The 19,382-nt window shown below is 53.8% G+C and overlaps 1 protein-coding gene and 2 long non-coding RNA genes across 3 annotated transcripts; 1 reads left to right on the top strand and 2 right to left on the bottom strand.

Moving 5' to 3' along the window:
- Window positions 1–791: 791 nt before the first annotated feature.
- Window positions 792–6,143, bottom strand: LOC120325165. Its single transcript, XR_005567046.1, has 2 exons — window positions 5,653–6,143; window positions 792–5,079 (listed from the first exon to the last, which is right to left on the bottom strand). It is a non-coding gene; the product is annotated as an uncharacterized LOC120325165 (long non-coding RNA).
- A 1,148-nt stretch (window positions 6,144–7,291) lies between these two features.
- Window positions 7,292–12,512, bottom strand: LOC113988716 (serine/threonine-protein kinase pim-1-like; the record flags this gene model as incomplete). The annotated part of the gene is made up of 8 exons (XM_039390724.1): window positions 7,292–7,714; window positions 8,218–8,301; window positions 9,121–10,009; window positions 10,205–10,354; window positions 10,623–10,799; window positions 11,440–11,806; window positions 12,011–12,061; window positions 12,153–12,512. Coding segments are annotated over 5 exons (1,062 nt in total), but the record flags the coding sequence as incomplete, so codon positions are not given.
- A 1,907-nt stretch (window positions 12,513–14,419) lies between these two features.
- LOC120325166 lies at window positions 14,420–16,930 on the top strand. The gene is made up of 2 exons (XR_005567047.1): window positions 14,420–14,608; window positions 15,777–16,930. It is a non-coding gene; the product is annotated as an uncharacterized LOC120325166 (long non-coding RNA).
- Window positions 16,931–19,382: the final 2,452 nt, after the last annotated feature.

Here is a 19,382-nt window from a genome sequence, read left to right as displayed (position 1 = left end):
CAGTACCTGAGGTTCAAGGACTCAGCACCAAAAGCCCCACGGGGCTCATTCAGACAAAGCAAGTCCTAACAAACCAGGGCTCTTCCTGTGATTTTCCTCTCGTCTAGACAGTACATTAGGAATGTTGTCTCATGGAATCAGGGGACCATTGTGACACTGCAGGGCCCCATGGAACTGTTTTGCCCACGACGAGGGTCAGCCCAAGAGACACCGACACCAACTTTGGAGAACAAGTGTGTAATTTTACTGCAGTGCAAAGCAGCAAAGAATGACAAAAGGCTGAGCTCAGTAATGCACCTCATCGTTCCTACCAAGAGTGCCTGGAGTGAGTAGAAAAGCTCCCTGCCCAGTTGCCCTCATCTGTTCCCCTCAGCCAGGCCCGCAGGGCAGCGGGGGAGCCCCGGTCGCAGCCAAGGGTTGGAGAACCCCTCCCGGGCACGGGAAATCCCACCCAGGGCGTCCACTCGTAGGGGAGGGCTCCACCTCTGCTGGGAGGGGGTCCAGCTTTTCTGGCCTTGGAGAAACAAGCTCACAGAGCTACGAGTGTGCAAAACCATCTGGCTCCCTTCTCCTCCTGGGTTCCACCCAGAGCCTGGCCAGGGCTTAAGGGGAAAACCAAGGCAGTCAACCTGTCCCATCTGCTGCCAAACAAGGCCACACATCCACTGCCATGGCCTTGACCACTCTCTAAAGACAGAAAGATAAAGATCACATTTTGCTCACAATCAGACATAAGATTTGATTAATGAACACATACAAATATCATTCACTAATGAGCTGAGACTCACAGATCTCACTAATAAGCACATTTATTTTGTTCATGGGCAGATACACGGGTAGTCTTTGCACACAGTACATCTTTGACCAACAAACATACACAGGTTTAGCTAAGGAGCAAATACATGGATAAATAGACCAGTAGGTTGGAAGGTTCATCTAGAGCTCAGCTTTGGCTCAGGGGCTGTTGTTCAGCCTCAGCACTTCAGGGACAGCCAGACAGGGCTTTATATCCCACACACACAGTTTCTATATTCCTTAGATATTCTCCCTTACTTTGCTTTACACAGTCACACCCCCTATTGCAAGTCCTTAGTTGGTCCTCTGGGGTCTTCTTCAGAGCTCTCTGGTGGGGTTTTTTGGCATCTGGTGCCCCCAAAGTTGAGGTGTCCACTTCTTGACCTCGGTTCTGAGCAGACACACTGTCATTACCTTTCACCACAAAGACTGTAACGTTTGGGTTTGATCTTCTCTGGGTGCACAGAGCTCAGCTTCCATCCTGTTTGCTTAGTTACATCCCCAATCGAATTCTCTAGGACCTCTCCAAGATTATGGTTTTCCTTCCTTGGCCATAGAGAAATGTTGGGAGCAGTGTTCTATATCCCACATCAAATCCCTCCTTTTCTTCAGACTAAGCTGAGTCATGATGCAAGCTAAAATACAAATGCTCTTCCAGCTTTGGGGCAACCCTTCACAGGTGTTATTTCCACACAGCCAACACCACCCCGTTCCATTGGGGACCGGCCAAGGATCAGTCATTTCCCCAGCAGGAAGGGTTTGAGGACATTGGCTGTGATTTCCCACAAACGTGCCCCTTTCATTAACACAATCCAGTTCTCCTGTCCCTTTAGTGGGGGTCACAGCTTTGGACACAGGCAGGATTGTCAGAGATGGGGGGGTACTTGCACACTAACTGCTGGGTCTACTTTTTGGTGAGCACAAGTGCTCACCCAGTGACCAGGAATCATTTCTGCCAGAATAGGGGAGGCAGAAATGGTGAATGGCTTCCTTGTCTTTTCAGGTAAATGAGTGCACACCCAGCAATCCCTTGGAGGCAACACTTGGGTCACATTTGATACTAAAAGGAGATGTAAATTTTGCTCCCAAGTCAAGACCCAATTAACTATTGTCAGGAGAGCAAAACAAGACTAAAGCATTTTGTTTCTTCTCAGACAACCTCTCAATTACCCAAGGAGCTCTGGCCTTTGGAATTCTGGAATAATGCATCCATGATTCGACTTCTTGTACCACTTCTACAATCAAGTGGGAACCTCTGTCTGATGACATTCCCAAATGTACCTCGAATCCAGGGATTCTTGGATTCAACAGTATTCCACTCACTTCCCTAGTCTGGTTGGTGTCACAAGGGAAAAACCTCTGGCCACTCAGAGAAGGTATCCCCCAAGACTAGGAGATTTTACACCCCCCTTTTCTGGGCAATTCAGTCAAATCCATCTGCCAACATTCACCTGGAACATTTCCACACTGTACATCACCTATTCCCCCTGCATTGGCAGGGTTGGATCATTTCTCTCACACACCACACTGCTGACTCACTGCTTGTACAACTGGGTCAGTTTTGCACCCCTAACCCACCTGTGCAAATGTTACAGTACAGAGACAAATACAAACACAAAACAAGGATCAGTGGATAAAACAAAGCCAGACACCAAATTGTGGAATACCAAATAACCCACCCAAAGTGCTGGAAGATCCACACATCTTACAGGAGCAGGATTCCCCAAAAGAATGCCTTATTATCCAATGGGATCTTCCCCACATCCCAGACTGGGCTGGGGATCTGTGCTCTTCTCCAGGAATGTCCTGGGGCCGGCGTGAAGATCCAGAGATCCCTCGGATCCACGGGAGATCAGGCACAGGGTCCCACCTGGGGGCCAGAAATGATCCCCACAAGCAGCAGAACCCAAGCCCTTCAGCCCAGTTTGGGGTGTTAAGAAGCAGGCATTCTTTAGGGCAGCGTGCTGGACGCCTGCAGGAGAGTTCTTCTAATCCAGCCTGCTCAGGGACACAGGCAGGGCTTGGGATTACACACACTGATTCCAGAGGCATTGGATATTCTCCCTTACTTAACACATGTCCATTACTTTGCTTTACACAGTCACATCCCTATTGCAAGTACCTATTTGGTCATTTGGGGTCTTCTCTGGGGGTCTCTGGTGGGTTTTTTGGCATCTGGTGCCCCCCCAAAGTCAGGTGTCCCCTTCTTGACCTCGGTTCTCAGCATCACTGCTTTTCCCCACAGAGACCAGCATGTTTGGTTTGATCTTCTCTGGGTCCCCAGAGCTCAGCTCACACCCTGTTTGCTTGAGTTCCAGCCCTGATCCAATTCTCCAGGACTTCTCTAAGATTCTATTGTTCCTTATTTGGCCAGAGCAGAATCTTGGGAGCAATGTTCTACTTCTCCCAAACCAAGGCTCCCCCTGCCCCATCTGCTGCCAAACAAGGCCAGACATCGACTGCCATGGCCTCGACCACTCTCCAGATACAGAAAGATAAAGATCACATTTTGCTCACAATCAGACATATTTTGTTAATGAACAGGTACAAACAGGATTCACTAATGAGCCCAGACTAACAGATCTGACTAATAAGCACACCTGTTTGCTCAGGAGCAGATACACAGGTGGAGTCCCATCACACCACATTTTTACCAACAAATAGACCCAGTTTTAGCTGATGAGCAGATACATGGAGACACAGCCCATTAGGTTGGAAGGTTCATCTAGAGCTCAGCTTTGGCTCAGGGGCTGTTGTTCAGCCTCAGCACTTCAGGGACAGCCAGACAGGGCTTTACATTACACACACAGTTTACAGATTCATTACAGAGTCTTGCTTACTTAATACATACACTTTTAGACAACACTTGGATCACATTTGGCACTAAAAAGTGATGTAAATTTTCCTCCCATGTCAACAGTGTTTGAACTGTGTTCAGAAGAGCAAAACAAGAGTGAAGCATTTTGTTTCTGCAATCAAGTGGGAACCTCTGTCTGATGACATTCCCAAAGGCATCCCAAATACAGGGAGGATTGCATTGAACAGCATTGCAGTCTCTTTCCAAACCTTCTTAGTGCAACAAGGAAAAGCCTCTGGCCACCCAGAGAAGGTATCCCCCAAGACTAGGAGATCTTTACACCCCCCTTTTCTGGGCAATTCAGTCAAATCCATCTGCCAACATTCACCTGGAACATTTCTACACTTTACATCCCCTATTCCCACTGCATTGGCAGGGGTTGGATCATTTCTCTTACACACACCACACTGCTGACTCACTGCTTCTACAATTGGGGGCAGTTTTGGACTTATAACCCACTTGTGCAAATGTTTCAATGATTTGCTTCACTCCAAGGAATACCCTCGTGTTCCCCATCCACCAGGTCACACCAGACTGGTTCAGGGACTATTATTTGCCCACCTGGGGTAACTGCCCAGCCTCCTGGAGCAAATTTTGCTCTAAGGTTTCAATGAGCTGACAATCCTTAGCACTAGACTCATTTGTTTCTACTGGGAGAGGTATCTCTGTCAGGGTTATTAAAGACAAAACTTTACTCTCTAAAGTGCCTTTTTCTGCAGCCTCTTTGGCAGCCTTTTGGGCCAAATGATTCCCCAGTTCTGCTTTGGTCTCCCCCTCTTGGTGCACTCTGCAATGCAGGACAGCAGCCTCTGTTGGTTTCTGGAGATCTTCAAGCAAGTCCAAGGATTAACTTGTTCTCCTTGACTCAATCCCCAAGCTGGAGTGAGCACAATTGGTTCTGCTTTCTGGGCTGAGGCACTGCAGAGGAGTGCCCCCAATTCCATGACCTGCTGGGGGGAGTTCCTGTGCATCCAGAGAATTGTTTTCCATGCTGGACAAAGCTGCCCCCACTGGGAAACAATTCCCAACCAGGACTTTCCCAGGGGCTGTCTCCTGAGTCAGCTCTGCCCGAATACACTTCTCCTCTAGTCTGGAAGCAATCCCGCTCTGGGCTTCCTTTGCTGGGGCTGGGGCAGTTGACAGGTTGCTTCTTTCCTTCCTGGCCCAGCCTCCCTTGTCCTTGGAGAATTCCAAAGCCCAGGGAGGCTCCTGGGGTCTGGACTACTTGCACTTTGTGTTTGGGACACCCCATATCCACCCAGTCCAAGGAAATTCCATAGTGTCTGATCCCAACATTGCTGCTCAGCATCAGTGGCTGTCAAAATATCCACACACTGGAATAAGGCTCCAAGAGGGTTTTGGCTTTTCCATTCCTCCAGTTCCTTTGCCAATTGAGTTCCAAATACTGGGGGGATATTTTTAAACCCCTGTGATGCCTTAAGACCCTTTTAGTTTTTTTTTTAATTTTTATAAGCTTTATATGTAATTATAGTAGAAGTAGATTTTAGAAGTAGCTATATTGTATTCCTCACCCTTTAGCACCCTTTAGTTTACACATTCCTCAACCCTCCTACCCCATTCCATGCTCCCCATATCAATCCTACCCCTGAATTCAGTAGAAATGTTTAGTCTCTTGTCAAGGCAAGGCCTATGCTGTTTAGAGAACACTCCTATCTTGGCCTGAACAACAGAACAGAGTCAAGAACTGGGTGACCGTGTACCCTTTGTGCTCTGAGGATGGTGATGGGGATGAAGAGAGGGTCCCGAAATGCACCCCAGACTCAATTCCCAGGGAGTGGGCCCGGGGCAGACCAGAGCAAAGGCTACGGGGTGGAAACACTTGGGATGGACAGGTAGTATTATAAAATGTCACATCTCAGGCACAGCGGGCATGCATCCTGTAACATCTGTGCCTTGGCACAAATCAAACCCTTTCCTTATCTCACACTCAATTAACTGCTCCTGAGGTTTTTCCTTAGCATCAGCTGAGCTGGCATCACCTGCAGGAGGACCACCAAAGTCAGCTGGGTTTTCCTCCCTGTCTTTGGATTTTCCCATCTGAAAGCAAAAAGCTCTTGACTTTCACAACTCAAAGGGAGACAGAAAAAGGCAGCTTTCAAATCTAATACTGTGAAACATTAAACTTTCATTTAGGGGAGTTAGCAAAGTGTAAGGATTCGCTACAACTGCTTGTATATCTTCTACTCTATTATTTATAGCTCTGAGGTCTTGGACTAACTGGGATAGCCTTCCATTTGCCTGCTTGACTGGCAAAATTGGAGCATTACATTTAGATTCACATTATTTTAACAAGCAAAATTTCATCAGTTTTTCTACAGAGAGTGAGAATCCCTCACAACTTTCCATTTTCAAAGGCTATTGCTTTGGCCTGACCAACCCCACTCCAGGTTTCACTGGAATTCTCACAGTTCTGCTCTTTTGGATCATGGAGGCACCTCTCCAGCCCATCCTACTGGAATCACTGCATCCCCAAGTGATGTTGGCAGATGGATTAGTTCTGCTTTTGGAGACTCTCATGCAAAACTAGAATCTTCCATAGAATTAGGCTCTGCAATAATAACCTATATTTTACCATTTTTCAATTGGATTGTGGCATTTAATTTTTCCAAGAGATCTCTCCCAGGCAGAGGCTTTGGTGAACTGGGGAAATACAAACACTGGGGAGCCAACCACTGTTTTCCCAATTTCAAATCCACAGCATTAAAAATGGCCCAGTTTCCCAATTCCCTGGCACACCAGACAATTGTTCCAGAATTGTGACTTGAGTTTCATTTTCCCTTATTTAAGACAGGGGAACAAGTTCCCACAGCCACAACCAATTGTACTTAGCTTGGCTGGAACCAGATGTTCTGATGGGGAAGAATCCTCTGGTGCCCCCTCAGTCGTCTGCAGTGATGCCAGGAGAGGGTTGGGAGGGTTCTGAAGTTTCAGTTGTGGACAATCCCATTTCCAGTGTCCATCTTTCTTACAGGATGCACAGGGATTGATCCCAAGTCTCCTGGGGGGGATGTTTGAAGCAGGCTGCCCATGCTCTCATCCTCTTCCTCTCCCCGGGGGCACCATTTCCTCAGGGATTTCTTCCAGAACTGCAACTCCTTCCTGCTGAGTTGATTCCTGCTGATTCTCCCAACCTCCAACAATGTCCCCAAATTATCTTGATCTTGTCCCTCAGCTTTTTGTCATTCCCTCCTAACCACATCTGAGGACTGCCCCACAAATATGGGGGCCAGTTGAGTCCTTCCCCCCGTGTTCCAGGATGGATATTAGTATATTTTTGTGCTGTTTCTTCCAGATGATTTAAAAATTCAGTAGGCTATTCCCTGTGATCCTGCTTCATTGCAGAGAATTTTGACGTGTTCATTGCCTTTGGCCTGGCATGTTTCATTGCAGACAACATCCACTGCAGGTATCTATTGAACCTTTCTCTAAAAATAGGGATGTTAGGATCCCATTCAGGATCTGCAGTGGGAAAGGGAATGTCCAATGTACCCTGGATATTCCCCACCAAAATCTGCTCTTCCAAAAACCTCTGACTGGTTTTAACAACCATTGCTTTCTCCCTACTACCAAACAACACTTCTAACATAGGATCCTTCTAGCCCGGATCCTGGCTTTGAATCATCATTTTGAAGGCTTTTGCCATTTAGTCTGGGTTCTATCACACAGGGGGGCCACTCCCAGCCCTCCTTGTTCAGCTCTAGTTCTTCCTGCAGCTGCACTGAAGCTCTCTGCTCTCTCTCTGACACATTCTCTCTCCTTTTCTTCTGGACATGCTAAAGCTGCCTCTTCACATGCCAGTTCCCCTGCAAGATTGGTTTCTGCATCTTGATTATCTGTTCCCCCACTCAACCTGCCCGTGGGGCCAACCAGAAGATCTGAGTCCTCCTCCTTATCGGGGAGACGATGAGAACAAAGTTCTCCTGTGCTCCACACTGAACAACAAGGCTTTAACCATTTCCCTTGATTTTCCTTTCTGGGCTCACACCAAGGGCTCTGAGGGCGCTGCATTCACACCACAATCCTTCTGCCATTTCACAGGTTCTGCAAAGTGAAAAACACATCAATGCACAGAACCTCCTTCCACTTCTGTTCCCCTTCTGAAACAGCACCAACTGTAACAATGGATTAGAATTCAATGTTCCAGAACAGCCACCCATTGATTACAACACTTCATTAAATTCTCCCTGGGAGCTGTTCCTCTGGGGGGGCCACCAAACTTCATCCAAAATTACAAAATGCAACCAAGTGGGGACTTCTTCACAATTCCCCCTTCAGACTGCCCACTCCCCATCTCTAAACAGTAGACCCAAAATGTTACAATACAGAAACAAATAAGAACACAACAATATTGATCGATAAAACAAAGCCAAATACCAAATTCCAAAATACCAAATAACCCACCCAAAGGGCTGGAAGATCCACAGGTCTCAGATGAGCAGGATTCCCAAAATACCAAAGAACCCACCCAGTGTGCTGAAAGATCCACATGTTTGACATGGGCAGGATTCCCAAAGAGAATGCCTTATTATCCAGTGGGATCTTACCTGTGTCCCAGACTGGGTTGGGGATCTGTGCTCTTCTGCAGCAAAGTCCTGGTGCTGGCGTGAAGATCCAGTGATCCCTCAGATCTGTGGGAGATCAGGCAGAGGTGTCCTGTCAGGGGGGCCAAAAATTACACCCAAAAGCAGCAGAAACAAACTTCTTCACCCCAATTTGGAGATGTTAAAAAGGGCATTCTTCTTTGTTCAGCATGCTGGACACTCAGAGGAGAGTTCCTCTAATCCAAGGTGCCAAATGACAGAAAGGGCTTTTTATGCACTCTTTACATGTGCATTTGATAGCCTTGCTTACTTAATACATATTCATTACTCTGCTTTACATAGTCACACCCCTATTGGAAGTCCTTTTCTGGTCCTTCCAGGCCTTCTCTGTCATCTGTGCTGCTCAGTTCTTGAGCAGCACAGCACCACTGTGCTTCTTTTATCTGGGTACACAGGGCTTAGTTTACATCCTGCTGGTTTGGGACATCCCTTATCTAATTCTCTAGGACTTCTCCAGGATTACATTGTTCCTCATTTGGGCACTCCGGGGTACTGGGAGTAGAGTTTCTATTTCTTCTATCAATGGTTTGATGGAGACCATGAGGAGCTGGGAACTCGTTGCAGGGAAAAGAGGGAGCAGTGGGGAAGTAACAGGCAGGTGGGGGAGAGAACTGTTCAGAGAACAGCTGAGATACAGCTCGAGCAAGGTGAAAACTAAACTGTCATTTGGGGTCATCCCAGATCGATTGGATTTCAGAAATTACTCAACACAGGTGCCACCTCCTCCAGCCAAGCCCAGGAGATCAACCTCCTCAGCAGCTGCAAGAGATGTTCATGTGCCTGCTGCCATCTCCCCAAAGCCATTATCCCACTCCTGCTGAGAAGATGGGCAAGATGAGGATCTACCTCACAAGATCTGCTGCAGGAAGAAGAGCGTGTCCCAAAGGATGTCCTCAGCCTTCTCAGAGGGGACGTCAGATCCTCTCCAGGGATGGTCCCAGCCCTTCCCAATCCAGACTGGGCACCAGCTCCAACTCTTCCCTCGAAAACAAACAACAAATTCATGACAAGAGATTACAAACAAAAAGTGGAAACAAGAAAAAAAGGTAAAATGTTAACATTCTGTCAGGGTTCTGAGGAAGGCCCAACCCCTCCACACCAAAGAAAAACCCCACCTCCTCCAGCTCAGGAAAACCCAGGCCTTCTCCCTGCCCTGCTGCATTGCCCCAAAGAAAGGCTCCTAAGCCAAGGCAGCCCAAGCCTTTCCTGGCCTGCAGCCCAAAGCAGCTGGTGTTCTGCAGCCCCACCTTTGCTCCCCCCACGGGGGTTTGTTTTTGGCAGGCTGGCTGCCCCTGCCCCAGCCCCGCCCAGCAAAGGGGCAGTGGCAGAGGCTGGGGGCAGAGCCGGGCTCCCATTTCACACCCAGCCCAGAGCACCCGCCCACCCTCCTGCCAAGAAGCAGCTTGGCAGCCGGCTGAAGAATTCATCGGGTTCCCCGCCAGCAAAGGGGGAACCTTCGGTGCCCAGCCAGGCTGAGCAATGCCCGGGAGCACCCCCTGGGTGTGGACTCATCTGCAAACGGCGTGTGGAGCACGGCTTGGAGGAAGGGGCCAGAATCAGAGTCCATCATCTTCAGCTCGCCGGTGTCCAGGTCAACAACAAAGAGCTTGTCATCCCTGACGTCGTCCTCGATGTCTCCAGCAGCAGCCCCACCCGGCACAGCTTCTCCAGAGGCCCCTTCTCCTTCCCTGGGGGCCAGACCAGGCTGTCAGTGTTCTGCCGAGGGCCCAGCTGTCTGTGAAGCAGGATGAGCAAAACCAGGTTGGATGGTGGCCACCAGCACTTGGAAGACTGGGTCTACAGCCCAGCTCCAGCACAAAGAGGTGCATGTTCCCATGTGCTGACCCCCCCTCAGTGCTACAGGCATGACAAAAAAAATCTGGTTTTCTTTACTTCTTATTGCCAAGAGATGTGTGGAGGTGTTACTTGCCAGGCCCCTGGATCAAAGTGAGCACGTGGATCTCTCCTGTCTTCTAGAGCAGGTGAATGCCCTGCACCCAAGGATGGCACAACAGGTCTTCCAATGATGGCCTGTCCGAGGGGCGGATGGACAAACACCACCTGATAAGGTGCTGGCACCCTGGGGGGAAAATCGCCGGTCAGTTGGAGAAGGATCCTGTCCCCTTTGTCCCACTGTCCACGCGCCCAGGCTGTGCTGGCTGTGCTCAGAGCTGTGCCCAAACTTCTCCACTGATTCTCCCTTTTGGAGGAGAGCAGGATGGCAGGACACAGGCCACCTCCCCCAGCCAACCATGGGACACAAACAGCTTCAAGAGCGGCGTCCTCGTGAGCCCGCTGCCCTCTCCCAACACCGTTATTCCCCCCGTGCCACAAAGATTGGTATCCACCTCGAGAGACCCGTGGTGGGAACGGGAGCTGGTCCCAGATGGTGTTGGTGCCTCTGCAGAACGGGTGCTTCCCGCAGACCATCTGGTAGAGCAGGATGCCCAGGGACCAGATCGTGGCCGCCTCGCCGCGGTAGCGTTTGAAGCAGATCCACTCTGGCGGGCTGTATGACGGTGTTCCTGCGGAATACAGACGGAGTTCATCAGGTGGATGCTGCCTGCTCCCAGAGCCTCACCCCAGCATCCCTGGCAACGTGGGGCCTGCCCCAGTGGCACACGCTGTGCCCCACTGCCTTCTCACCGGCCCCTGACTCTTGGTTACAAACTTGGGGTTGGAGAAGAAGCCACTGGTGTCCAAGAGGGCAGCAGAAGCCCTGGCAAGGCCCAACCATTACATGCAAGGGAAAAACCCACCCAGTGGTGGGGAAAAGCCATGCCTTCTCCCCACCCCACTGCACTGCCCCCAACAATTCATCATAAGCCAAGGCAAACAAGGGGAGCGGAGCAGCCCAAGCCCTTCCTCGCCTGCACACCAAGCCAGCTGGTGCACAGTTCTGACCCCCTTCTCTGCTACCCTCACGGGGGTTTTGGTCAGGCTGGCTCCCCCCTGCCCCACACCCAGCCCAGGACAGGGTGGGTGGCACAGGCTGTCAGCAAGGCCAGGGCCCGTCTCACAATAACCCCCCAGCCCCATCCAAAAGCAACTTGGCTGAAGAACTAATCCTATTCCCCCTCAGCCAAAGGGGCAATCTCTGGTGCCACACCCGGGCATGGCCATGCGATGCCCGGCACCAGGAGCATCCCCCGGCTGTGGGCTCACCTGCAAACTGGGTGTAGACCGTGTCCTGAAGGAAGGTGGCACATCCAAAGTCAAGGAGCTTCGCCTCACCGGTGGCCAGGTTGAGGAGGATGTTCTGGGGCTTGATGTCCCGGTGCAGGACGCCACAGCTGGTGCAGTGCCGCACGGCCTTCAGCACCTGGCGGAACAGCCCCCACGCCATCTCCTCCGGCAGGAACCTCCACGCCGTGATTACTCGAGAGAGGTCCCGAGAGCGCTCCGGACGCTCCATCACCAACAAGAAACTGTTGGGGAGCTCGAACCACTCCAGGAGCTGGATGACACCACGAAACCCACTGGACACCTTGTCCAGCAGCACGATCTCCAGGGGGGCCAGGGTGCCGTCGGGCTGCGGGGGGACCACGGGGTCGTCAGTGGGGCTGATGCCGTGCCTGTCTGCCTGCTACCCCTCTGCCAGCCCTGGATGCTCCCCGTCCCCCACCCACCCCACGGCCACTCTCCCTCCAGGTGTCCCGGCGGCTTCCACCCTCCCGGGCTCGGCTCGTCCCCGCCCGTCCCGCCCCGCTTTCTCCCGCTGGCCCCGCTCGCTCACCAGCTCGCCCCAGCGCCGGATGAGATCCCGGGGCACGGCTTTGATGGCCACCTGCAAGCCAAGGGGAACGGCGGGTTGAGCTCGCCGCCCGTCCCGCTCCTCCTCCTCCTCCTCCTCCTCCTCCTCCTCCTCCTGCACTCACCGGGGCTCCGTCCGCCAGGCGGGTCCCCGCGTAGACGCGGCCGAAGCCGCCGCTGCCCAGCAGCGAACCCAGCCGGTAGCGCTTCTGCAGGGGCCCCTTCGCCTTCCGTGCGGGCGAGACGTGGCCGTCAGCGTTCGGGCCGGGGCCCGGCACGGCCCCCGAGCGCCCCTCGAGCGGCCCGGGCCGGGCTTCCCCACCCGCAGCGGGCAGCGGCGGCTCGCTGCCGGCGGCCGGGCTGGCGAGCGGCGGAGCTCTGGTCGGGGAAGCCGCCGAGGAGGCGGCAGCGGCCGCGGCCCCCGCCGGCCCCGGCAGGCGCCGGGCTCGAGCCGGGCGGAGCCAAGCGGCGGCGACGCCGAGCCCGCCCCACAGCCCATCCCACAGCCCATCCCACAGCCCATCCCACAGCCCATCCCACAGCCCATCCCACAGCCCATCCCACAGCCCGCCCCACAGCCCGCCCCACAGCCCGCCGCACAACCAGCCCCACAGCCCGCCCCACAGCCCATCCCACAGCCCGCCCCACAGCCCGCCCCACAGCCCGCCCCACAGCCCATCCCACAGCCCATCCCACAGCCCGCCCCACAGCCCATCCCACAGCCCATCCCACAGCCCATCCCACAGCCCGCCCCACAGGAGCGCCCAGCAGCGCCACAGCCGGCGCGCCGGGAGCCGGGCGAGGGCGGGACCGCGCCGGGCCGCCCAGGGCCGGGGACGGGGCGGCCCCGCCCGGCAGAGGGGAACGGCCGGGGCCATGGCCCGGGCCGGCAAGGGGAGGGGGGACCGGGAACGGGACAGGGACACCGGGACAGGGACACCGGGACAGGGGGACACCGGGACAGGGACACCGGGAGACGGAGAGGAGGAAGAAGAGCAAGAGGAAGACCGAGAGCGCGTCGCTAAGAGTCGCTGCTGCTGCTGCCGCTGCTGCTGCCGAAGCGCCGGGGCCGTTGGTCCGTTCGTCGGTTCGTCCGTTTGTCCATTTTTCCGTTCCCTGTTTGGCCCCCGCGCGCCCCGGGGGCAGCCCCGGCTGCAGTCACGGAGCTCCCCTTCCTCCCGCGCCCATGCCGAGACCACGGGCTTTTTTAGCTTCTTCACTTTATTTTGACTTCTTTGCTGGCAATCTTGCAACTTCCCGCCGCTGCTCGGACCCCATCCCGCCCGCTCGGCCCGCGCTGCTGTCGCTTCCTCCCGGGCCAGCCGGGGTCTGGACTTGTCCCTGAAGTTTGGGAAGGGGTTTGCTCAGTGAGGAGCCCCGGGACGTCCGGCCAGCGCCAGGCAGAGCCAGCCCCGGGGGAGGGCAGAGCAGGACGATCGGCAGGGGAAATGCAGCCCTTTGGGGGCAGCGCTGCTCCCCGACCACCCCAGGGCTGTTCCTGTTTTCCTGCCCGCTTCGAGGGGAAATTGGCGACTGCAGAGAGGATTAAAAAGGATTAAAAAGAAGAGAATTAGAAGACTCTTCTTGCTGCCATTTGGATGCCAGTCCATGCTAATAAATGCAGGCTTAATTTGGAATGGACACGATGTAGCAGCTTTTTCAGCACCCAATATTTAACAGCTCCCTTTCAGGGGACAGTGGAAAAAGGGGGGGAGAACGGGGGAAAAGGGGGGGCTGGGACCTCCAAACTGAGCAGGGAAGGGGCTGAGACTCTGAAACCGAGCAGGGCAGAGGGGAAGAAACAGCCCCAAACCGAGCCGGGGAGGGAGCTGAGGACTGTGGGGATGATGAGAAAGGGGTGGGAGAGGGGAGAAAAGGGGGGTTGGACAGTGGGCAGGGGGACAGAGGGAGGGGGGTTCCCATATGGGTCCCCCCTGTCCCCCATCAGTTGGGCCCTGGAGCGGTTCCCTGGGGCTCTGGGAGGGGGCAGATCCGCACTGGGAATGTCCACTGCTTCTGTAACCCTTTCTGTGCTTGCTCTGGTCACGATTCTCCACAGGTGCCCAACGCTGGGGGCTGATGGGGGGACTCCCCCCACCCAGCAGCTGGTGCTGCAGCAGCTGTGGGGCAGAGGGGGGTGGGAAAGGGGGGTCCGGGGTGGCCCCCTGAGCTCCCAACCTGCTGTGGGGACAGAGGGCTGCTGGGGGAGCACCCCCTGACCCGTGTCCCTGCACACACAGGGCTGTTCCAGTTCCTGGGAAATTAGCTCATATCTATTCATTGCACATTTTTACATCTTCCCGAGCTACCCCAGAGTGGGCGGTGTTCCATGGAAATCTCGGGACGCGCCTTCTGCCGCCTGCGCACTTCTCTCTGGTGCTGCTCTCGGGTGGTCGCAGGGGATGAAGGCTCAAAGTCTTCCTCTCCCGCTCGCCCGGTGCCTGGGCGCGGCATCGGGCGAGCGGGGGGCGAGACCGCCCGCGGATTGACTGTGGGGGTCTCTCTGGAGGCGGGGAGCGCACAGAGCGCCATGTCGGCTGTGGGGAAGTGATGGAGGAGGCGGCGGCGGGTGCACTGCACTGTGAGTGGAAAGGCTGGAGGGCTCGGGAGGGTTTAGCGGAGGGGTTCGGGGGTTCCCGAGGGGCAGAGCGCGGGGCCTTGGAGCCCTCTTGGGGGCTGCGGGGCTCGGGGGCTTTTCCAACGCCCTGGCTGCACTGCGCAGGCGCGCCGGCGGAGAGCTCATAAAAGAACTACAACTCCCATGAATCCCCGCGTCACGTGCTGGACCCGCCATTTCTTTTAGAGCCACAGCGCCCCTGCCGGCCCGGCGGACCGACCTCAGGGAAAGGGGATCCTGATGCCCGCCCTGAACCCCAGAGACCGCAAAACTCAGCACACAGAGATCCTACAGGGAGGGTTCAGCAGTGCGGTTCAGGGGGTCCCCCAGCCCCCAGGGTGGGGGCCTGGTGGTGCCCCCCAAAGTCCAGGGACGAGATGTACCACATCTGGGTAAGGGGATCCCAATGTCCCCAGTACAGCCCAGTGACCTCCCAGTGACTCTCAGTACGGCCCAGTAACCCCCTCAGTGACCACCCAGTGCATCCCAGTGACCTCCCACTGCCTCCCAGTGTGGCCCAATGATCCTCCAGTGAGCACCCAGTAATCCCCGGTGTGGCCCAGTAACCTCCCAGTGTCCCCCCGTGTGTCCTGGTAATCCCCCAGGAACTCCTCAGTCATCTGCCAGTGTCCCCCAGTGTGCCCCAGTTCACCTCCAGTCCCTTCCAGTGTCCCCCAGTGTGCCCCAGTTCCCCCCCAGTCCCTCCCAGTGCCCCCTGGTTCCCCCCAGTGTGTCCCAGTATCCCCCAGTAATGACCCAGTGCCCCCCAAAGCCCCCCAACTGTCCCCAACATGTCCCCAAATGCCCTTGGCCTTTCTGTGAGCGTGGGGGGATGAAGGTGTGTTTTTGTGGTCAGAGGGTCCAGGGGGGTCTCCTGGGGTGAGATGGAGGGTTGGGGACATCAGGGATGGGGTTTGGGGACAGTGGGGGCAGTGGGGAGGGGTTTGGGGACAGTGGAATTGGAGGTTTCGGGGGGGGATTGAGGCCATGGGGAGGCCCTGGGGACATTGGAGACACCAGGGGGGTCTCGGGGTGTCAAGGGGGGGCTGGGGACACCAAGATGGTCTTGGGGACACCAGGAGGGTCTCAGGACTCACCTGCTCGTGGTGCTGCCCCTCCTCTCTCCCCCCAGCCCCATTAACCCCCCCTTCCCCGGGCTGTTCCTTTACCCATGGGCAGCAAAGCCCCCACTGCTTCTGCAACTGGAGAGTGTTGGAGCCGTGGACCATTAACATTCCAGTCTCTCCCAGCTCTGCATCCCAAAAGTCGAGAGGGATCAGTCTGTCACCTCAAAGTGAATCAATCCCATTGAAAATGGCTCGATCCCATTCCAAAACCTCTGTGTTTCTTATTTTCCCTATGTAATTCTGGGGCAGCTGGTGCCACTCCTCAGCTCTCAGCAGGCTGAGGCTTGGCCTTGCACTTTTGCCTTTGCTGGATTTCTTCATCAAATATTTCTCTCTCCCTGAAAAGAAACATATGGAAGGTTTTCAATAATCTGGACATCTTTAGACCATCTGGACAAATGACAGTTTGCAGTGTTGGAACAGCTCAGCCACAACGTTTTCCATGTTTAACCATTTATTCCCATCCCTCCCAGGAGGGAGGACACTGAACTCTTCCACAGAAACAGAAAACTAGTAACAAAAATTCAGAGACTACTGAAAACGAAAAATACCTTTTGCTCACAGGTGGCCCTTTCACGTCCTTCTCTTCTGCCTTCCTGCAATCCACGTTATCCACGGCAGCAGTTGCCTAGATCATGGCCCAAAAAAGCTTTTTAAGTCATTTAGAATCATTCCAGAAAACTGAATCACAGCTGGGGGGTGGGAGACCAAACAGGTGTTCAGGCTGGAGAGCCAGAGGCAGCTCCCCAGAGAGAGGCCTCAGAGATAGGGATGGAATCCATCAGACGGCCTTGGGCACTCTGTGAGAGGGAGAGAAGGAGCTGCAACTTCAGGGGAAGGACACCTGTGGTGAACACCTGCTACCAAAGTTAAAAATGAGAAGGAAGAGACTGCTTTAGTTCACCCCACTTATGAAATAGGAATTAATTTATAATTAAGAATGACAGTGTGTTGTTAGAAAAATTTGACTAGTGTGGATAAGTTAGAAAAAGTGTGTGACAGTGTGTTAAATAGGTCCATGCGTGCCTCCTTCCCTGTAGCCTAGAAATTCCTGCGCTAGGTGGGATAAAAAAGCTTTACTGTAAACATTGCATGCCTTTTCTGCCATTTTGGGGTGGACGAGGAGGACGGAAGAATAAAACTTCTATTTTTAGTGACACAGTCAGATTGTCTTTATTAACAGCCAAGAATAGTAAAAGAGTTTAAAACTGTGTCAGGACAGATTTTAGGCATCAGCAGGTCTCCACAATTCCTTTAGTTCCATGAGGCTCTGCAGTGTCACAACTGGCCCTTGACTCCATGAGGTTCCAAAAAGTCCCAGGGTTCCTTTGGCTCCATGAGGCCCTGGAGTGTCAAAATTGTCTCTTGATTCCTTGAGGTTCCACAGTGTCCCAGAATTCATTTTTTCCATGAGGCCATGGACTTTTACTCTGGAGCCCTGATTCCCTGCAGCCATGCTGTGTCACAATGGCCCCTTGGTTCCATGAGATCCTACAGTGTCCCAGGGTTCCTTCTGGAGCATGAGACCCTGCAGTGCCACAGGTGCCCCTTGATTCCATGATATTCCACAGGGTTCCTCTGATTCCATGAGGCCCCACATGTCACAAAGGCCCCTTGATTCCAGGAGGTTCCACAGTGTCCCAAGGGTCCCTTGAGCTCCGTGGGGCTCTTTGACATCCCGTGACCTCCCGGCTCTTTAGGAGCCCTGAGAACTTCAACAGGGGGAAGTGCCGGATTCTGCCCTGGGATGGGGCAACCCCGCATGGACGGACAGACTGGGAAGGAGAGGCTGGAAAGCAGTGCCAGGAAAGGGCCCTGGGGGTGCTGGTGGGTGGCCAGTTGGCCCTGAGTCAGCAGTGCCCTGGCAGCCAGGAGGGCCAAGCCTGTCCTGGGGGCATCAGGCCCAGCATGGCCGGCCGGGCCAGGGAGGGGATTGTCCCGCTCTGCTCTGCCCTGGGGCGGCCTCACCTGCACCATTGGGGCAGTTTGGGGGGACACAATGGAAGGGAGAGATTGAGCCATTGGAGAGTGTCCAAAGGAGGGCAAGGAAGATGGGGAAGGGCCTTGGGGGGAAGGCGTGTGAGGACACTGAGGGCACTTGGTGTGTTCAGCTGGAGAAGAGGAGACTGAGGGGAGACCTCAGTGCAGGTCCAACTTCCTGGGGAGGGGCAGAGGAGGGGCAGGCCCTGAGCTCTGCTCTGGGGGGACCAGGGACAGGACTGAGGGAATGGCCTGGAGTTGTGTCAGGGGAGGGTCAGGTTGGGTCTTAGAAAAAGATTCTTCCCCCAGAGGGTGGTTGGGCACTGACCAGGCTCCCCAGGGCAGTGGGCACAGCACCAAGGCTGACAGAGCTCAAGAAGTGTTTGGATGATCCTCTCAGGCTCATGGTGTGACCCTTGGGGATGGTCCTGTGCAGGGCTAAGGGTTGGACTGGATGATCCTTGTGGGTCCCTTCCAACTCATCCTATTCTGTCATTCTGTGATTATCAACCCTGTGTTCAGCACAAACCAAAACACAGCCCTGCACCAGCCACGGGGAAGAAATTTAACTGTACTCCCCCTGAAACCAGCACACCCTTTAGGGGCTCTCCCAGAAACATCCCACAGTCCATTTTCCACCTGAAACCAGTGACTCTGAGTTCCTGCTTCCCCAGCCCCAGGGATGGTCTCCTTGTCTGCTCATTCCCTCCACAGTCTCTTCTCAGTGATGGTCTCAGTGGGGCTTGCTGACATCCTCAGCAACTTGGAGGTTTCCTGATTGATTTCACTTCTCTAGAGGCTTGTTCAGTCTTCAGATCCTCAGTTCACCAAATCAGTGCCAGAGGGCTCATTAAAACTCAAACCATCTTAAGGAGACAAAATTCTGGGAATAATTTACTTTTAAGTCTCCTATTCTTTTGTGGTTTATTAGACAGATTTCACAGCCACATCCCACAGTCCATTTTCCACCTGGAACCAGTGACTCTGAGTTCCTGCTTCCCCAGCCCCAGGGATGGTCTCCGTGTCTGCTCATTCCTCCACACTCTCTTCTCAGTGATGGCATCTTAACCAGACAAGCCCCTGGGAATAATTGACTTCTAAATCTTCATTTCCTTTGTGGTTAATTAGACAGATCTCAGAAGTGCATTCAAAGTGAATATCTTGTATTAGTAAAACCATGAGAAAAGATGTCTTTTTTGTATCCTGTTTACATGTTTCCTGTTTATACATTGACATCAATGATCTCCATTTGATAGTGATCCCAAGCACCTCCTAATTCAGTCTGAATAGATACTGAAATCAACAACCTTCTATGTCTGAGAATCCATCAGACTTTATCCCTATCCCCACCCCACCATTCCCTCATCAAAGCCCTGGCACTCAAAGCAGCCTTGGGCAAATCTGAGCTCCCTCCACTCAAGGCTGGACCTGCAGGTTTCAGCTCCTTGGCACCAACTCCCACCTGCTTGGCTTGGAGAAAGAGCTGCCCGAGACACAGAGGGATGTTCATTTATTGCCCGCAAACAAAACCAAAGGAAGGCACAACTCAATAAAAACCAGAACTCCTTCCCCTGCTGTGTATTAAGTCCACATTGCCTCTGCTGAAGTCCACTTTGCACAGTAGATAGTCT

The sequence above is a fragment of the Pipra filicauda genome, unplaced genomic scaffold (genome assembly GCF_003945595.2).
Source record: "Pipra filicauda isolate LSUMZ 115617 unplaced genomic scaffold, ASM394559v2 scaffold868_size63267_pilon, whole genome shotgun sequence".
Classification (NCBI taxonomy): Eukaryota; Metazoa; Chordata; class Aves; order Passeriformes; family Pipridae; genus Pipra; species Pipra filicauda.
This window is presented reverse-complemented; position numbering and strand designations above follow the sequence as displayed.